The 19213-nt window shown below is 41.2% G+C and overlaps 1 protein-coding gene and 1 pseudogene across 3 annotated transcripts in view; both read right to left on the bottom strand.

Moving 5' to 3' along the window:
• Positions 1-19213, bottom strand: part of NELL1 (neural EGFL like 1) — an 844123-nt gene that overhangs the window by 717433 nt on the left and 107477 nt on the right. For 2 of the 3 annotated variants that reach the window (XM_024764657.1, XM_024764658.1), the window contains exon 4: positions 3161-3331. The exons of the other annotated variant lie outside the window; for it this stretch is intronic. In XM_024764657.1, coding sequence (XP_024620425.1) covers positions 3161-3331 — 171 coding nt within the window. The remainder of the gene's footprint in view (positions 1-3160; positions 3332-19213) is intronic. 3 annotated transcript variants of the gene reach the window in all.
• LOC112412946 (uncharacterized) lies at positions 592-744 on the bottom strand (annotated as a pseudogene).

Raw genomic sequence — 19213 nt, 5'->3', positions numbered from 1 at the left:
TGTCCCCTGCATCGGCAGGCGGACTCTCAACCACTGCGCCACCAGGGAAGCCCAGCTCCATCATTCTTAAATGATAAAAATAACAGCCTGAGTGATGAATTCATCTATGTAAAGCACTTGGCACTGTCACTAGCACAGTCAACACTCAATAAATATTATCTATCATATCCCCATTTATCATCTGCCCAGCACAACTCTAGCAGGTGACAGGTTGAAAAAAATATGACAGTGTAACTTTAAGGGTAAAGGAATCAAAAAGGAAGAATCTCACGGCAGTATGAAATACATAGCTTAGAGAATAAAAATCAGCCTTTCTGAATCCACTCTCTGTGAGGGTGGCCTAGATAAGTAGTAGAGCAGCATCTTGATAAATAGACCAGAGCTTCTGCCACCCTAAAATCAACCAGTGCTGGCTAGCAAGAAACTTCTGAAGAAGATATGTTTATTCCATGTAATAGACACTAGCCCACCTTAAACTTTCCTCCTCCCTACTGGGGATCTGCTTCAGGTAGTTATATTTCCAGGGTCCCTCACTTATTTGTTGCAGCCCAGCCTGTCCTCCAGCTTCTACCACACCTCTATATTTTTTTTCAGGGGAAAGCACGAACGCAGTCCCCCACTACCACAAACTATGGAGTCGAGTTTCCCACATTTGGGGAAACCGCAGGTGCCCCCTCTATTTAAACCACGGGTTTTCAAACGCGAGTCCATGCACCAAGGCTAACTTGCCTGCCTAGGAACTGTCCGGAGAGCTTATAAAGAATATAGTTCCACCCTCAGAGAATCTGATCCACTAGGTCAGAGATGGCACCCGGCTACTCTTATGTTTTTTATAGGTTCCCCAGTAATTCTTAAGTGTAGTCAGGTTTGGGAACTCTGTTTCTAGACTTTTCCTGCACCAAAATCAAAATTTACCTCCTCTATGGCCCAGTCGTTCCCAGCCTCTCTTTCCCTAACCTATCTAAAAAACCCATTTGTGTTGGGTCTATAAATCATTAACTGGCAACAACTTTATGCTTTCCCTCCAAGATCTTACATAAAGAAAAACATGTTATGTCATGAACCAAAGTATAAAAATTTTCAAGAGAAGGGAAATAATATTTAGAATCTCCTCAATCCATTCCGTATAAATGGGGCTGACCCTAAGGCATACTGTGGGTTCCAGCTCTCCTGTTCTCTCCCTACTTTCCTGGTAGAGAGGCCAGGATATACAGTAAATGAAAGCTTGGAGATGAAGAGACACCACAGATGTGCAGAATACATAATAATATAACAGTAACAACCACCACCATGTACTGGGTGCCAAAGGCCAAGCACCACCCAAAGCACTTTATGTGAATTATCTTTTCTAACATTAGCATCTGTGAGTATGTGCTAGTATTAGCAGTCCCAGTTTACAAATTTAAAAACTAGGATGAAAAGATATTAATGTGCCCAAATTCCCACAGCTAACAAGTGGCTGAGGATGGCAGAGAAGACTATTTCAGAGGGACCAGAGCATTTTGCAGGCAGGAAACCTTCGATTAGCAGAGACATATCCTCTCTCCTCTTTTGCCTCTTTTCTAGAGAGGAGAATATGGGGAAATAGAAGATAAAACTTTTGAAAAGAGGAAGCAAAAAAATTGCAAAGCAAGAAAACAGTGGTGTCTCCAGGACTTTTCATTTGGGAATTACTAAATGAGGACTTCGAGGCTCCTTTCTGGCCTATGGCATAGGGGGATATGCAGGACCCTTCTTCTCTCCCATTGGGGCAGCATGAGTGGTGGGTAGGGGGGAGCACGTGTGCTCCCTGACAGGCCACTTTAGTTCTAGAGAACTGAAAGAGCCAATAAGCTCTTGAAGGTGGAAGTGGAGTTAGTGACTGAGGGCTGGCTTTACCCAGACTGCCCAGCCCACGGTAAAAAGGAGTTTGTGGTTTCTATGGACACGTGGTCCATAGGCATACACATTACATCTAGTTGAAGCCACGATTCTTCAGAAAAATCCAGAAAGCGCCCGAAATAGATGACATCAAACTGTACCAAGACTCACTTTAAGATGGTGGGACTTCCCTTAAACCTGACACTAGTTTCTGTTCTCTGCCTCTCCAGGTCCTCTTCTAAAAGAGACTGCAGAGCTGGAATGGCAAGTACATTGAAGTATCATCTCATCAGAAATGCAGCGTGGAGCTGACTGACCTCGGATTATGCTTCCTTCTATTGGGTGCCGGAAGGGAGGCTGTCCCCAACATGCCTGTGCCTTATCCTGGGCCCAAGAGAACAAGTTCTGTAGCCGAACAATCATCTGAACTTTGACAGTATCATTAATGAAAACCAACAATTCATAGCTACCGTGCAGCACCAAAAATTCTCTATAATAGGACTCAGACCACTATCCGTAAGGACTTTCAGTGGGTTCTGGAGAAATCAAAATATTCCCCTTGACCACCTGACCACCATCATCCAGCTGTCCAGCCACAAGTGATCCAATAGAGACCAACAGTGTCCTTTCTTCAGCTGGCAGTCAACCTCCCTGCCCAGGGACGGACACTGGAGCCAGTATCTCCTTCTCAACCCAACCCACAACCTCCTGTGAAAGCCCCGACTTCAAAATAGTCCTGCCATCCTCCGACAAGCTGGGAGGCTCATTCCTCTGCAGAGGATAAATGGCATCAATTCCAAAAGATTCAAAGAACAGCCTCTTTAAGAAGTTGCCATTTGGAAAAAATATTTAAGCAAAGCTGTGCTTGATGAAGTCGAATAGGATTAGCCGCTCCACTAGCACCACCCTCTCAGATTCAGTCGAAGGTAGACCAGCTCATTCGCTTCCAAGTGGAACGAACTCAACAGCAATATATCACACTTAACTGTGATCACAGCTCCATGGAATTCCAGCTGGTACCTGGAGTACACCGAGGTGCACTTAATATTCCCCCATCTATAATCAACCTTTTGTACATTTCTTCCTAATTGCCGGATATGTTTCCATTTTAATGAACTGTTTTCTTAACATATTACAGATGGTCATTCCAGCACGCCTAATGGCCCATTTCTGTATGTTAAATGACGATTAGGGTCCTTTGGTTTGTTTCCCAGCAAGGCTTGGAGGAGGTTGGCTTTATCCCTTCCCCACTGCTCAATTTCAAGGGCACAATCACGAAAGATCAAAGGCAAAGTCATACCTGTTGCAGTCGACGTGGAGCAGGAGATGGGAGGCACTAACTGATAGTGAGACCTTGTGCCACTGTCCGTCAGCCATCCGGTACGGAAGTGCCTCTGTCCTGGGCTTGCCGTTATGTATGTAGTGGTATCGAATCTCATCCCTCAGACCACTGCTCTCCAGTTCGAAATAGCTGTACGTAAAGAACAAAAATGTGTTTTATTTTACACAGCCATCATCAATCCTCATGAATTATTACCAGGGTTCCCAGAATCTAAAATTAGCTCAGCTTGACCCAAAGAACCACAACCCACAATCAATTGTACGGTATGGGACCCAATTCACCTTTTGTCTGAGAGTCCTAACGGTGACATCTTGAAGCCCTGAAATGGAGACTGAATGATCCGCTGTGAGTGACAGGCCACAAGCTAATTAGCAAAGCTTGGTGCAGTGTCGCTTAAGCATAGTTCAGAATGGAAATAAACTGTCAGAGAAGAGATGAGTAAGGCTTTTTTTTTCTTTTTTTTTTCTCTTTTACTTCCCTCTGGACAAGAAGCTATAAGTGAAGAACAACTCTTAGATAATCAATAGGGGAGCAAAGTTTGAAGCTACTCACATGTGTATTTCAAAATTTGATGGAATGAAACATACAATTAAGTTTTTCTTTCCCCAGATTGTTACCTTCTTTTTTCAGACCCATGAAAAACTTTGAGCACCACCACTGTAGTCTACACTTTAGTCATAAAAGGCCGCCAACTTTGGGACACTCCTCAGTCACACACCAGGGCTGATACTTTCACGGTTGGCAGGCCTACTTCGTCTCCTACGTGGCCCTTCTGAAATGTGTCACCATGATCATCAACAACACAGGGCCCGATCTCACTGCCGAGCACTGCACTAGGCATTTGACATATACTATCTAACCTATCACTCACGAAAAACTGTAAGACTGATATTACCCCTTTTGAAATATTAAAAAAAAACAACTGAGATTCCGGAATTAAGTAACATACCCAAGCCAGGATTTAAACTCAGGTCTAGATGTGACAGTCTACGCACTTCATACCAGTTTGGTGCCATCCCAGAGGCACAGGACAAAGTAGTAAAGATGGCCTCAACTGGCACTATCTCCCAGCAGCTTATTCATACAGACAACTCAAGAACTACTCACCTAGACAGATAACCAGGTTCAATCCCAAGATCTGCAAGGACCTACTGCTTCTCCTCTAACCCGCTGAGTTGGCCTGACCCCACTAGCCCAGGCACATTTAATCCAGAACATAAAATGCATCTTCCATGAGGACTGAGATGAATATATCATGAAACTCAGCCTCTATTATGCATAACTTCCAAATCTCACGTCACAGATGAAAACAAATGCACATTTCTTGCTCATCTTTCACAGAGATCTTCCCAAGAGAGCACTGCAGGGGAAGCAAAATCAAGACCAGCCTCTGACTATCTCATTTGCACTATACAAAGAATCAGGCCCAAGATGACAAATTGAAAATGTTACTTATACTATTGCAGCCGACTCCTGGGCCCAGGTACATACTTACTAGTAATAATATAATACATATTTTTTTAAGACGACTAAGGAGGAAATCCCTTAATATAGAAGACATTCATTTTAAGAGAATTTCCCAATTTTTTTCTAAGCAGCCAGGACACTGGAAGGATCGAACAATCAGAAGACTTAAAAGGTCAGGAAAACCTTAGAGATTATCTAGTCATTCATTAATTTATTCGTATCATGACTGAACACATAGTGAAAAGCCAAGATGGGATTTAAAATACAGATCCTGTTCTCAAGATGCTTTGAGAATAGTGAAAAAGGAAATAAAATATGTGCCCCTCCCTCCAAAAAAGCTAGAAATTGGCCTAAGAGAAACAAACGGGAGGCAAAGCTGTCATTTTTAAAGTGACTGGCGGGCTTCCCTGGTGGCGCAGTGGTTGGGAGTCCGCCTGCCAATGCAGGGGACACGGGTTCGTGCCCCAGTCCGGGAAGATCCCACATGCCGTGGAGCGGCTGGGCCCGTGAGCCACGGCCGCTGGGCCTGCGCATCCGGAACCTGTGCTCTGCAACGGGAGAGGCCACAACAGTGAGAGGCCCGCGTACAAAAAATAAAAATAAAAGTGACTGGCGTGTGCTGGAAATGGGCCAAGTGCTTTCATAAACATCTCAATTAATTTCTTCAAGGTAAATATTATCATCACTATTTTACAGATGAGTTCACAGATGATCAGAGATATTAAGTACCTTGCCAGAAACCACACAGCTCCTGTATGGAAAAGCAGTAGGACCTGACACCTGAGACTGTACCAAGATCAAACACATCACAAGAACACTTTCAATCACTTTATTTTGACCAACAAGCTACTGCTGGGGGAAGAGACATGACCTTGAAAAGACCTCAATCAATGACAATCAAAAATACTCCAGATAACTTGAATCATAAAAAAAAGAAAGAAAGAAAAAGAGAGGCATATATATTTAACAAGATTTGATCATTATTCCTGGGGTTATGGCCTCATTGAGCAAATGCTCAATGTATTATAAACAGATCTTTAAAGATCATTTTGCAATGAATTGGACTAAGTGGGTACCCTTGGGATAATCACAAGTATACAGTTATGAGAAAACAAATGTGCCCCAATGTTAGGCAAATGGATACTTGTGTCTTGGGGTAAAGTATCTGACAGCATCATGCACATATACAAAAACTGCTGTATCTCAAACAACTTGGATGAAAAGTCAAGATGATGTGTTTAATTTTAAAAAAACCAAACAAACATGTCAGAGTTGAGAACTGCTTACAGGTGACAGTAATTCCCCAGCATTTCTGGCCTGCAGACAGGGCCAAATCCTGTGGCCTGAGAATGCTCTCAGGCAATTTAAAAAAGAAAAAAAAAGGTTGGATAACTGCAGAAGTGGCCCTAGAGATGACAAAGAAACCAGATGGCTAAGTGATATCTGGATAAAAGTGTTTCATGAGGGACTTCCCTGGTGGTGCAGTGGTTAAGAATCCGCCTGCCAGTGCAGGAGACACGGGATCGAGCCCTGGTCCAGGAAGATCCCCCATGCCACAGAGCAACTAAGCCCGTGCGCCACAGCTACTGAGCCTGCATTCTAGAGCCCATGAGCCACAATTACTGAAGCCCGCATGCCTAGAGCCCGTGCTCCACAACAAGAGAAGCCACTGCAATAAGAAGCCTGCGCACCGCAACAAAGAGTAGCCCCCGCTCCCTGAAACTAGAGAAAGCCCGTGCACAGCAATGAAGACCTAATGCAACCAAAAATAAATAAGTAAATACATTTTTTTTAAAAGTGTTTCATGAGTACTGGGAAGGGGAAAAGGTAGGATTTCCAGGCAGTAACCCTCTGCTAATACAGATGTACGGCTTAGTCCTGAAAGCAACATGGAGGAGGTGGCCATTCGGCCTGACAGTGCTTGACCGTAGCCTAAAGGGTAGACTCATGATTTGTAGTAGAGCCTTGTTACTCAAGGATGGTCCACTGACCAGCAGCGCCATCACCTGTGGAAATTCAGCTTATGGGGCCCCAATCAAGACCCACTTGAGTCAGAATCTGCATTTCAATAAGATCCACAGATGATTCATATACACATTAAAACTTAAGCAGCACTGTGGTAGAGTACACCAGGTGTTGCTTTACTTCCTGGCCAACTAGTCACGGTGAGGAAGGAGATGTTATGGGCAAGTAAGAGCCATGTGGTGCTTGCAGGGAAAGGAAGGCCACTGGAAGAGATGGTAAGCCAGTGTCCAGTGAGCTCTCTGCCCCGAATGCTTTAGGGTCCTCCCGGGAGTTTGCAGGAAGGGGCAGCTGTATGGGTGATAACGTTACCAGCCAGATTTTGTGAGCAGCAATTCTCCCCTTAGCCTGGGACCTCAGCCAAGTGTGCTGTTCTACTGAACTGTCTTGGCTCCCAGAAAAACCTGTGCATCCTTCAAATATTTGAAAACAGCAATGATAGTCACTACAAAGTGTTCTCTTTCAGACCAAGCATCCCCAGCTCTCTCTTTTATACTCCTGTCCCCCACCCAGACTGAGTCCTTCCTGGTCAAGGATGCTGTCTTAACTACTCTTTGCAGATCCTTCCCCAACTTGGTCACCACGATCTAGGTATGGTAAAATGGATCAGCTTCCGCCGTAAATACAGCATCCAGGAATAAAGACTCCTCCTCTGGGCTGTACACAACTCTGACTGCATCTAATGCTGACACTGACTTCCAAACATCTAATACTACAAGTCCTTTGATACAAGATGCTATGAGGGTGAATCGTTCCCATTCTGTATTTACATAGCTCAATTTTTTTCAACCTAAGGCCTTGCTTAAGTGCTAGGCAGACCCTATCCAGAATCAGCATGAATAATTCTCCAAAGCCCACCCTTGAGTATTAAAAACAATCAGTTACTATGAACTGAAGTCAAACTTCACAAGACTACCTGGATCCCATGCTATATTCATAAATAAAATTTAGGAACAATAATTCCAAATGACATAAATAGATTAAGATCAACAGTTATTTTTATTAAAATATTTGGCATTTTCCTGAAAACTTATACCACGGAATCCATTTCTTGAGAATATCAGCTAGACCGACAAGTAACTATACACACTCAAAAGTTTGAAGTGGTTATTGCTGGATCAATGTGTTTCTTCCATATACTAGGATGAAAACAGCAAAAGTTAATTTTAAAAAGGTATCAAGAAATTCCCTGGCGATCCAGTGGTTAAGACTCAGTGCTTTCACTGCCGTGGGTCCAGGTCCGATCCCTGGTCGGGGAACTAAGATCCCAGAAGCCAAGTGGCGCGACTAAATAAATAAATAAATAAATAAAATAAAATGGTATCCAGTGCTAATTCATTAGTAAAGACAAAAAGTTTCTAAGAAAAAGTCTCTTTTCCAGCGATTCCACAAGGATATATATTGACTATTGGAGAAATAACTACATCCCCAAAGAGCTCCAGAGTCACTGTAGCACTGGCTTACTTTCCAACAGCTCTCCTGTGCCCCTGAACAACCACTTCCTGGAAGTCTGGGTGGGGAGGTCACGGCAAAACGGATTTGGGAAACAAGGCCACTCCTACCCAATGTGTGTCCCTGGCAGGGTTACTGGGACAGGGAGAAAGCCAGGCAGGCCACTACCTACTTTCTGTAAAGGGAAACAAATCATCACAGGTATAGGAAGCACCTGTGTGGACCATTCCCCCAAATCCGGAAAAATACCAAAGATGATTAAAAGAAAAATTTCCTAGCATACGCTCTAGAATTTTGTAGGACCTCAGGAAAGGTTACTTCTACCTTTAACAACATAGCTAACACTTATTTAATAATAGCCAAGCAAGACTCTTGGGCATATATCCAGAAAAGACGAAAACTCTAACTCGGAAAGATACATGCACCCCAATGTTCATAGCAGCACTATTTACAATAGCCAAGACATGGAAGCAACCTAAATGTCCATCGATAGATGAATGGATAAAGAAGACGTGGTGTGTATATATATATACACACACACACACACACACAGAATACATATATACAATGGGATATTAGCCCTAAAGAAGAATGAGATAATGCCATTTGCAGCAACATGGATGGACCTAAAGATTTTCATACTAAGTGAAGTCAGTCAGACTAAGACAAATATCGCATGATAGCACTTACATATGGAATCTAAAAAAAAAAATAATAAAAATAAATTTATTTACAAAACAGAAATAGACTCACAGACATAAAAGTCAATCTTATGGTTATCAAAGGGGAAAGGGAGGAGAAGGATAAATTAGGATTTGGGGATTAGCAGATACAAGCTACTATACATAAAATAGATAAACAAGAACCTACTGTATAGTACGGGGAACTACATTCACTCTCTTGTAATAACCTATAATGGAAAAGAACCTGAAAAACAGATGTATCTATGTATAACTAAATCACTGCTGTACATCTGAAACGAACACAACATTATAAATCAACTATACTTCCATTAAAAAATAATAATAAATACCTATGGTGCTTATTACCAGAAAATGACTATAGGTCTTTATATTTCATATCAAAATAATCTCTACCGCATCCTATGAGGTATTTATCTATTTGTTATTTGCTTTAACAGACACTTCCACAGCACTATGTACTAGGCACTATTCTACAAATATTTACTTATTTAATCTTCACTGCAAGCTCAAATATTACCAACTATTACCACCCCCATTTCATAGAAGATGGAACCAAGACACAGATTAAATAACTTTCCCAAGGCTACACAGCTAGGTAAGAGCAAAACCAGGATTCCAACGGGAAGAGTCTGGCTCCATGGTTCCTGCTTTATGCAGCCTCCCAAGTCCACGCTTTTAACCACTACCTCACTTTATGGAAAAGAAATTTAAGATTTGAAGCTCATACAGGTGATAGAACTATGACTTAAACTTCGGTCTGACAGACACCAAGTGGACGCTCCCAATGGCAACATTACTTCCTACTGTGTAATGAGGCTTCAAGTATATTACCTCTAATTCTGCCAACAACCTTCAATGCCAGTAATTATATTCACATGAGAAGTACGGAAACGGAGGCTCAAATGAGAAAACGCCTTGCCCCAAGTCACATTAACTCCTAAGATTTAAATCCAGGTCTGCTGAATTCCAGAGCCCATGTTGTTTCCACGACACTGTGCTCCCCTCCACATACAGTGACATGACCCTATCAGGGTCAGAGAGCAAGCGAATTCACGTAGTCCCCATCCCTGGTCCCCACGATGCCACAGCATCCCCCATTTCTCACACCATGAGGAAATCATGCATGCACCCCAATGTTCACAGCAGCACTCTTTACGGTAGCTAAGACATGGAAGCAACCTAAATGTCCATCGACAGACGGACTCAAGTGCAAGCCCCCATTCCTCACAGTATGAGGAAATCAGCATCTACGGAGAGAAATGCTATAGCTATTCCTAGAGAAGCTCTTTTCCCTCTCCTGGCCCTTTGCCCACAGCTGGGATAACGAAGAGAAGAAGCCAAAAATACCAGGAAGGTATATTATGTCCTACCTCAGGCCAGGGGCTCAAGGACTATGTGTACGGAAAAGAGGCAATGGCACAATTTTTAAGTAAATAATAATACAAAGAGCACTGGCCCAAGGATACCAAGATGTGATTTCAACCTTCAGTCTGCTACGGACAAGCCACGTAATCTTTGGTAAATATGTCTCTGCCTCTCTGTGCCCTGGTTTCTCATGTCTGTTAAAGAAAGTGATTAGATCTGATCCACAGAGCCCTAGGATTCTTTGGAAAAGCCTTAGGGGCTAGCACAGAGGAAAAGGATGGGGACACAACCTCTTTTTAACCAGAGCAGCTTCACTCTTACCTGTTATATAAACTGGAGTTTCCCATAAGTTTGTTTGGATGAAAGCAATCTGCTTCCAAACACCATGAGGAAATCATGGTGTCAATAGTCTTAAACCACTGAACTAAATAATCTTTAATAATCTCAGGTCTAAATTCCTACAATTCCAATACTACTTTGCAAACTGATATACTTTAAAAGAAACTGAATAATTGGTTGCTTGGTTAGTTTCATTCTACCCTTGACTTTTCTGGCAATGCTTAGGCTCCAGGTTCCTTAGCAGCCTGGGGGATAGAGGACAGGAGATGGCAAACATGGCAAATGTAGCAGATGTAGCTAATATTCACACCTTGCCTTTCTCCCTGGACACACACCGGACTGTATTTCTCAGTGCCCTTGAGTCTAGGGGGGACCATATGACTAGCTAGCTGTCACCAACAAAACATGAACAGAGGTGATATGAATGACCGACACGAGGCAGTTAAGAGAAGGGTGTCTTAACTATGCCAGTTGCGGAGGGCCTAATAGAGGATTCAGAGCCCTTAGTGGGTGGTGGTGTCATTAGATGGAGTAAGTCTGGGTCCTCAAATGACTGCAGGAACACCATTCCTCCCATAAGGACTAAACAAAAATAAAGCTGTGTTGTTAACAATCCACAGAGATTTAGAGCCTATTAGATTACCTTGACTTATTAATGAGAAATACAGCAACATGAAACTGAGGAAAGGTAAAAAAAAAACTGAGAAATAACCATGTACATGAAGCTACTGCTAGGCTATAAATAGAAAGGAATGACAGGAGGCATGAATACAGTCATCTCCAGTCCTATATAAGATAGATAACCCGCATTGTATGGCCTAATATTCTGTTGGGCAAATGATATTTTCCCCAAAATAGCCACAATGGTATCGCCCGTCTCATGTGGTCTTCTACAATGCAACCTTGACTTGTTTCCAATTGAAAGGAGGGATCTATGTCCCCTTCCCTGGAACCTAGGTAGGCTTCTCAGTGCTTTAAGGGCAAAAGTGATGTCTGATGACTTCCAAGACTGGATCATAAAACATGGTGCAGTTTCTATCTCATTTGCTAGAACACTTGAGCTTGAAGATCTGAGTCACTGTGTAAGAACCCTGACACCCCTGATGCCATCACGCTGTAAGACAGGCCAGCCCAGACTGGGCACACTACATCTAGGTACTCTGGTCAACATCTCCAACTACCAGGATAGACCCCAGCCAGCCACCAGTAAAAATACGAGACATATGAGTGAAAACCCATCCAGATGGTTTCCCCAGCTGTCCACTCTTCCCAACTGAAGCCACAAATACTGTGGAATAGAGACAAGCCATCCCTCTCTGGATACTGTCCAAAGTCCTGACCCACAGAATCTGTGAACGTAGTAAGTTTGGGGATGACCTGTTACTGAAACTGGAACACTCTAACTTCAGGTATGCAGGTTTTACAACTTTAAAAATTGAAACTATCTTTTAGGTATGTGCCTACTAAATGCCTGGGGCCACTGGCCACATGATCAAATCTCAAAGTGCCAATTTTCTGCTTACAGCCCTGCAGACGTATAACTATGCATTTTCTTCCAACATAAAAAATGGAATTCTGCCCAGAAAATGCAACAGAAACAGTATCAATAAATCATATCTTTTAAAATGCATCATTTTCAGTAGCTATTTAAAGAAATAAATACTGAAGGAATACACTGGTATCTTTCTCACTAACCTTTCTTTTTTCTTGTATCAAGTCCCAACATTTTGGCCTCAAACCTCATGTTCAGTGAAATGAAGTGGTCACCTCGGCGGTCCTTTTATAAATCAGGTATCTTCAGTGGGTTCTAGCCCCAAGTTCTCTTCCAGTCTATAAAGTTACCAAGTTAAAGGATACTCCTAATTTATCTGGACAAAATTCCATTAATACCAACTTCTGTCTCCTTTATTCACAGCAATGTGTGTAGCAGAAAGAGGACAGACACCGGAAAAAACACGCCTAGTATATATGATGGGCTTCACAATCCAACCGGCTTCTGTTCAATCCCTGATGCAGCCATTTAATCCCTGTGTACAGGGATTAAAGATACATCCTTTCTCTAAGCCTCCTTTTCTTCATCCAGTAGAAAATAATATGCCTCACAGGTTTCTTTTAAGGAAAAAAAATGACATAACATTTGGAAGTCACCTTACAAAGTGCCTAGTGTCCACTTATTTCTTTCTGCAAACATGGAAACAAACAGCCTCATAGAAGGGTGATGCTGATAAAAGAGTCCACATCCTGCTTTTTCTCAGAAAGAATGTTTCTCTGCCCTCCCCCTTCCCTTGTTTAGATTTGACATCATGATTTTATTTGCAATTGTAAACTTACATATTACTTCTGTACTCGATCCTCTTAGCAAACATCTAGCAAGAAATTAATGGTGACAGCAACTACAAACTGCCTCCACTATTGAAAATAAAACATTTATGTGAAATGAAATGTAAAAATCAGGTTCTTTACCCCTATTCACAACAGTTCCGTGACAGTCTTAAAAATCATGGGAGTAGGCATGCTATTCTTAATGAAGGAAAGGCTGGCTTCTAACTTTCCCAGATACGGAGAACCAGGAGAAAAGACATGGAACCTTGGAAAGTTAAGATAAAAATTTTAATTTAAAAAAATTTAAAAGTTCACAGCTACCGATGAGCTAACAAAGGGGAGAACGACTGTCAGCATTTGACTAAAGGGCTCCAAATGCAGTCAAATACAAATACTTATTAAGCAACCCAGCGCAAGGCATGGAGCGCAGAACCACACAGCTGTATCTTATCTTAAACCTAAGATATAGCTCCAGATCTCCAGGAATTCAAAATTAAGATGTTTCTAAATAGTAACAGTAGTAGCTGTAGTAATGGTCAACACAAATACAGTACTTTCTAAACTTCTAAAAACTTCCTAAAGACTTTAAAGAGAACGAATATTATTGTTCTCAAACAAGAAATATAAAGTCTTCAGTTTTCTTAACTCTATTGAATTTTTTTATTTCTATAGTTCAAAAATAAGTAACTTAAGGGCTTCCCTGATGGCGCAGTGGTTGAGAGTCCGTCTGCCGATGCAGGGGACACGGTTTCGTGTTGCGGTCCGGGAAGATCCCACATGCCGCGGAGCGGCTAGGCCCGTGAGCCATGGCCGCTGAGCCTGCGTGTCCGGAGCCTGTGCTCCGCAACGGGAGAGGCCACTACAGTGACAGGCCCGCATACCGCAAAAAAAAAAAGTATCTTTGAGAAGATAAACAAAATTGATAAACCATTAGGCAGACTTATCAAGAAAAAAAGGGAGAAGACTCAAATCAATAGAAATAGAAATGAAATAGGAAAAGTAACAACTTGACACTGCAGAAATACAAAGGATCATGAGAGATTACTACAAGCAACTATACGCCAATAAAATGGACAACCTGGAAGAAACGGACAAATTCTTAGAAAAGCACAACCTTCCGGACTGAACCAGGAAGAAAGAGAAAAGATAAACAGACCAATCACAAGCACTGAAATTGAAACTGTGATTAAAAATCTTCCAACAAACAAAAGCCCAGGACCAGATGGCTTCACAGGTGAATTCTATCAAACATTTAGAGAGGAGCTAACGCCTATCCTTCTCAAACTCTTCCAAAATATAGCAGAGGGAAGAACACTCCCAAACTCATTCTACGAGGCCACCATCACCCTGAGAGCAAAACCAGACAAAGATGTCACAAAAAAAGAAAACTACAGGCCAGTATCACTGATGAACATAGATGAAAAAATCCTCAACAAACTACTAGCAAACGGAATCCAACAGCACATTAAAAGGATCATACACCATGATCAAGTGGGGTTTATCCCAGGAATGCAAGGATTCTTCAATATACACAAATCAATCAATGTGACACACCATATTAACAAATCGAAGGAGAAAAATATGATCATCTCAACAGATGCAGAAAAAGCTTTTGACAAAATTCAACACCCATTTATGATAAAAACAATCCAGAAAGTAACCATAGAGGGAACTTACCTCAACATTAAAAAGGTCATATATGACAAACCCACAGCCAACATCATCCTCAATGGTGAAAAACTGAAAGCATTTCCACTAAGATCAAGAACAAGACAAGGTTGCCCACTCTCACCACTATTATTCAACATAATTTTGGAAGTTTAGTCACAGCAATCAGAGAAGAAAAAAATAAAAGGAATACAAATCAGAAAAGAAGTAAAACTCACTGTTTGCAGATGACATGATACTATACACAAAGAATCCTAAAGATGCTACCAGAAAACTACTAGAACTAATCAATGAATTTGGTAAAGTAACAGCAGGATGTTATGGGGATGTATGTGTATGTATAGCGGATTCACTTTGTTATACAGCAGAAAGTAACACCGTTGTAAAGCAATTATACTCCAATAAAGATGTTAAATAAATAAACATCTTTCAGGTACTCAATGAAATATTTCCCTTCCATCCTATGCTCCATCTTACCATCTTACCAAACACCCCTCACAGTCAACCACTGTTAACAGTTTCCTGTGTATCCTTCCGAAGTTTTTAAATAAACTTTTTAACAATAGTCAGATTTTCAGAAAAACTGCAAAGATACCACAGAGACCATATATAACCCATAGCCAGTTTCCCCTATTATTAACAACTTACATTCATATAGTAGGTACATTTACCACAATTAATGAACCATATTGATACATTATTATTAACTAAAGTCTATGTCTTAGATTGCCTTAGTTTTTGCCTAATATCCTTTTTTTTTTTTTTTTTTTTTTTGTGGTACGCGGGCCTCTCACTGTTGTGGCTTCTCCCGTTGCAGAGCACAGGCTCCGGACGCGCAGGCTCAGCGGCCATGGCTCATGGGCCCAGCTGCTCCGCGGCATGTGGGACCTTTGCGGACCAGGGCACGAACCCGTGTCCCCTGCATCGGCAGGCAGACTCTCAACCACTGCGCCACCAGGGAAGCCACTAATATCCTTTTTTTTATTCCATGATCCCATCCAGGATACATTATTACTCAGTTATCATGTCTCATTAGATTCCTTTTAGCTGAGACAGTTTAGACTTGCCTTTTGACCTTGAGCATTTTACAGAGTACTGATATTTTGTAAAATTTCCCCCAACTGGGATTTGTCTAATGTTGTTCTCATGCTTAGACTTAGGTTTGGATTTTTGGAAGGAAGCCCACAGAGGTAAATTCTCATACAGTATCAAGGAATCATACCATCAATCTGACTTATTACTGTTGATATTAATCTTGCTGTTCCCCTACCTGGCTGAGTAGTGGGTTTAGTGTGTTAGGTTTCTCCACTGTAAAGTTACTCTTCCCCCTCCTCCCTATCCATACTGTGTTCTTCGGAAGGAAGCCCCTCTGTGCAGTCCACACTTTAAGGAGTGGAGAGTTAAGCTCCATTTCTTTGAGGGAGGAGCATCTACATACATTATTTGGAATTCTACTGCAAGGAAGGTCTGTTCTCGCCATCTATTTATTCAACCATTTCTTTATAACAATAAATAAATAACTCATGGGTTATCCCTTTATACTTTGGCTTATTATCCAGTATTAGTTTACTTCGTCCTTAAATTTTTCCAGCTTTAGCCATTGGAAGTTCTTTCATTTGGCTCCTATGCCCCTTAAACATATTCCCATCATTTGTGGTTTCTTGGTTTTGTTTCATTTTGAGCACTTCCTTGGTTTCTGGTACTACAAAATGCTCAAGCCTTATCTTATGTATTTTCTGGCCCAGTCCTAAAATCAGCCATTTCTGCAAGGAGACCTGGTTGTTTTTATTGGAGAATGGTTTTGAAACCAAGATCTGAGCTCTTGGTGTGCTCATTACTACTGCGGTACTGTTGCTTTTAGGTCCTCTGTGCTAATAGAAGAAAGAAATATATATATATATATATATATATATATATATATACACACACACACTGGTTACTATACCACATATCCATAAATATTTCTATATTAACTATCTGCATGTAAATTAAGCTAAGCACGAGTTTATACTGATGTCAAACTTTAATGCATTTACCATATGGATCATTCCAGTCTCTTCCCCATAGTTATCTGTATGTGACCTTCCACAATCCACCAGCCATTTACTTAATTATTCACGTCTAGCATACATGCATAGTGATTGCAGAATTGTTGATCCACACCCTCATGTCAACAACTTTCAACTAGAGTGAAATATCCATATACAGTTCCTTTGGCCTTTAGTCTTACAGGCTCCGCTTGTTTCCAAAGTTACTAAGGTCAGCAACTTTTTCTCCAACTCCCTTTTTACTGAGGTTGTTTCACTCGTTTGTAATACAGTTAGATTGTTAAGTCACATTCTGCATTCCATCCTGGGATCCCCGATCCCCTGAATAGTATTTTTAAATATGCATACGTTAAGGTTCACCTTTGTGCTGTAAACTTCTATGAGTTTTGACAACTGCAGTGTCGTGTATCTACCATTAGAGTATCATACACAAGAGCTCCACTGCCTGTAAAAGTCATCTGTACTTTACCTATTCAACGCTCCTCAAATCCCTGGAAATCACTGATCTGTTTATCACCTCCTTTTTTTGCCTTTTCCAGAATATCATATAAATGAAATCATACAGTATGTAGCCTTTTCAGACTGGATTCCTTTACCAGGAATATTAAATATGCATTTAAGATTAATTCATATTTTTGCATGACTTGATAGTTCATTCCTATTTTAGCACTGAAGAGTATCCCATTATATAGATGTACCATAGTTTACTTACCCATTCACCTACTGAAGGGTATTTTGGTGCTTCTTTTAGGTGATTGTGAATAAAGCAGCTTAATAATATTTGTGTGCAGGTTTTTGTGTGAAAATAAGTTTCCAAGTCAACTGGGTAAATATCTAGGAATGTGATTGCTGGCTTGTATAGTTAAGACTGTGTTTAGCTTTGTAAGGTATTATCAAACTGTTTTCCAAAGTGGCTGTACTATATTACATTTCCACCAGCAATGAATGAAAGTTCCTATTGCTATACATGCTCCTCAGCAATTGGTGTTGTCAGGTTTTTTGGATTTCAGCCATTCTAATCAGCGAGTAATGGTATCTCATATTTACTTTGGATTTCCCTAATGACAATGATATTGAGCATCTTTTCATATGCTTATTGGTCATTTACACATCTTCTTTGGCGAGGTGTCTGTTCAGGTATTTGGCCCATTTTTTACCTGGGTTCTTTTTGTTGGGTTTTAAGAGTTCTTTGCATATTTTGGACACAACTTTTTTAACAGATGTTTTGCAAATATTTCTCCCAATCTGACTTTTTTCATTCTCTTAATAGTATCTTCTGCAAAGCACAAGGTTTTGGCTTTAGTAAAATTCCATTTACCCATTTTCTTTCATGAATCATACACTTGATGTTGTATACAAAAACATCACCAAACCCAAGGTCATGTATATATTCCCTTTTGTTTTCTTCTAGAAGTCTGATAGTTTTGCATTTTACATTAAGGTTTATGATCCATTTTGAGTTAATTTTTGTGAAAGTGGTAAGGTCTTTGTCAGTTTTGTTTGGTTTTGGGTTTTTTTTTTTTTTTTTGCATAAGGATGTCCAATTGTTGCAGCCTCATTTGATAAAGACTATCCTTTCTTCCAGACGTTTTTATGCTATAAAACCAAATATGAATATATTCTTTTTTTCCCATTTTTCTAACATTAGTGGTAGTATACCATCCTTACAGTTCTACACTTTCACTTAATGTAACAAGAGATCTTTTCATACACAGAGCTTCTTTATCCTTACAGTTTTCAATTGTTATTTGAAACATACTCCCACTCAGAATTAAAATCCATGACTTCTATATAGCACAAATCCAGACTACAACTAGTTAATGGTCCATTTCCTCAAGGCTAGGCAAGGTTTACATGGCATGAAAGCAGAACTGAAAATCATATGCAAGGGATGGCCCTCAGTGTTAAGTAAGCAGGAAGCACTGAGTAGTATGAAGACCTTTGATATACATGCCTCCCTGCAAGGAATCTACATGCCACTTGAGGAGAAAAAAAAAAAAAAAAAAAAAAAAAAAAAAAAGTACAGAAAAACAAACAATACAAGCCTGACATTTAAAGAAAGGGGGAAAAGTCCATTCTTGAACTGTGATCCAGGAAAGTTTCAAGAAGGCGGTAGATGAGAATTATTAGACTGGAGGGAGAGGGGCAAGAAGATGCTTCAGGAGGGAAAATATCCTCCTGAAGGATAGAGTCCATCCAGCCTCCCAAAAGAACTTGTGCCCTTCAAAAGTAATCAATTTTAACTGCACTGACAGAAATCCTATTATATTCTCCATCTCCATCAAGCCTGCTTAAGGGCTGGAGAAGCTTCCCGGACGCCATCATCCTGAAGCTGACTTTATCTTCATCCTTGATCAGCTCAGACCACCCAGGCATCTGGGAGGTAGAACCACTGTAAAATCAGCATCTCTTAAAAAGTGCTCCATAGAGGGCTTCCCTGGTGGCGCAGTGGTTGGGAGTCCGCCTGCCGATGCAGGGGACACGGGTTCGTGCCCCGGTCCGGGAAGATCCCACATGTCGCGGAGCGGCTGAGCCCATGAGCCATGGCCGCTGAGCCTGCGCGTCTGGAGCCTGTGCTCCGCAACGGGAGAGGTCACAACAGTGAGAGGCCCGCGTACCGCAAA

Source organism: Neophocaena asiaeorientalis, unplaced genomic scaffold (genome assembly GCF_003031525.2).
Source record: "Neophocaena asiaeorientalis asiaeorientalis breed wild unplaced genomic scaffold, Neophocaena_asiaeorientalis_V1.1 scaffold230, whole genome shotgun sequence".
NCBI lineage: Eukaryota > Metazoa > Chordata > Mammalia > Artiodactyla > Phocoenidae > Neophocaena > Neophocaena asiaeorientalis.
Note: the sequence above shows the minus strand (reverse complement) of the source record. Positions and strands in the feature narration are given on the sequence as shown.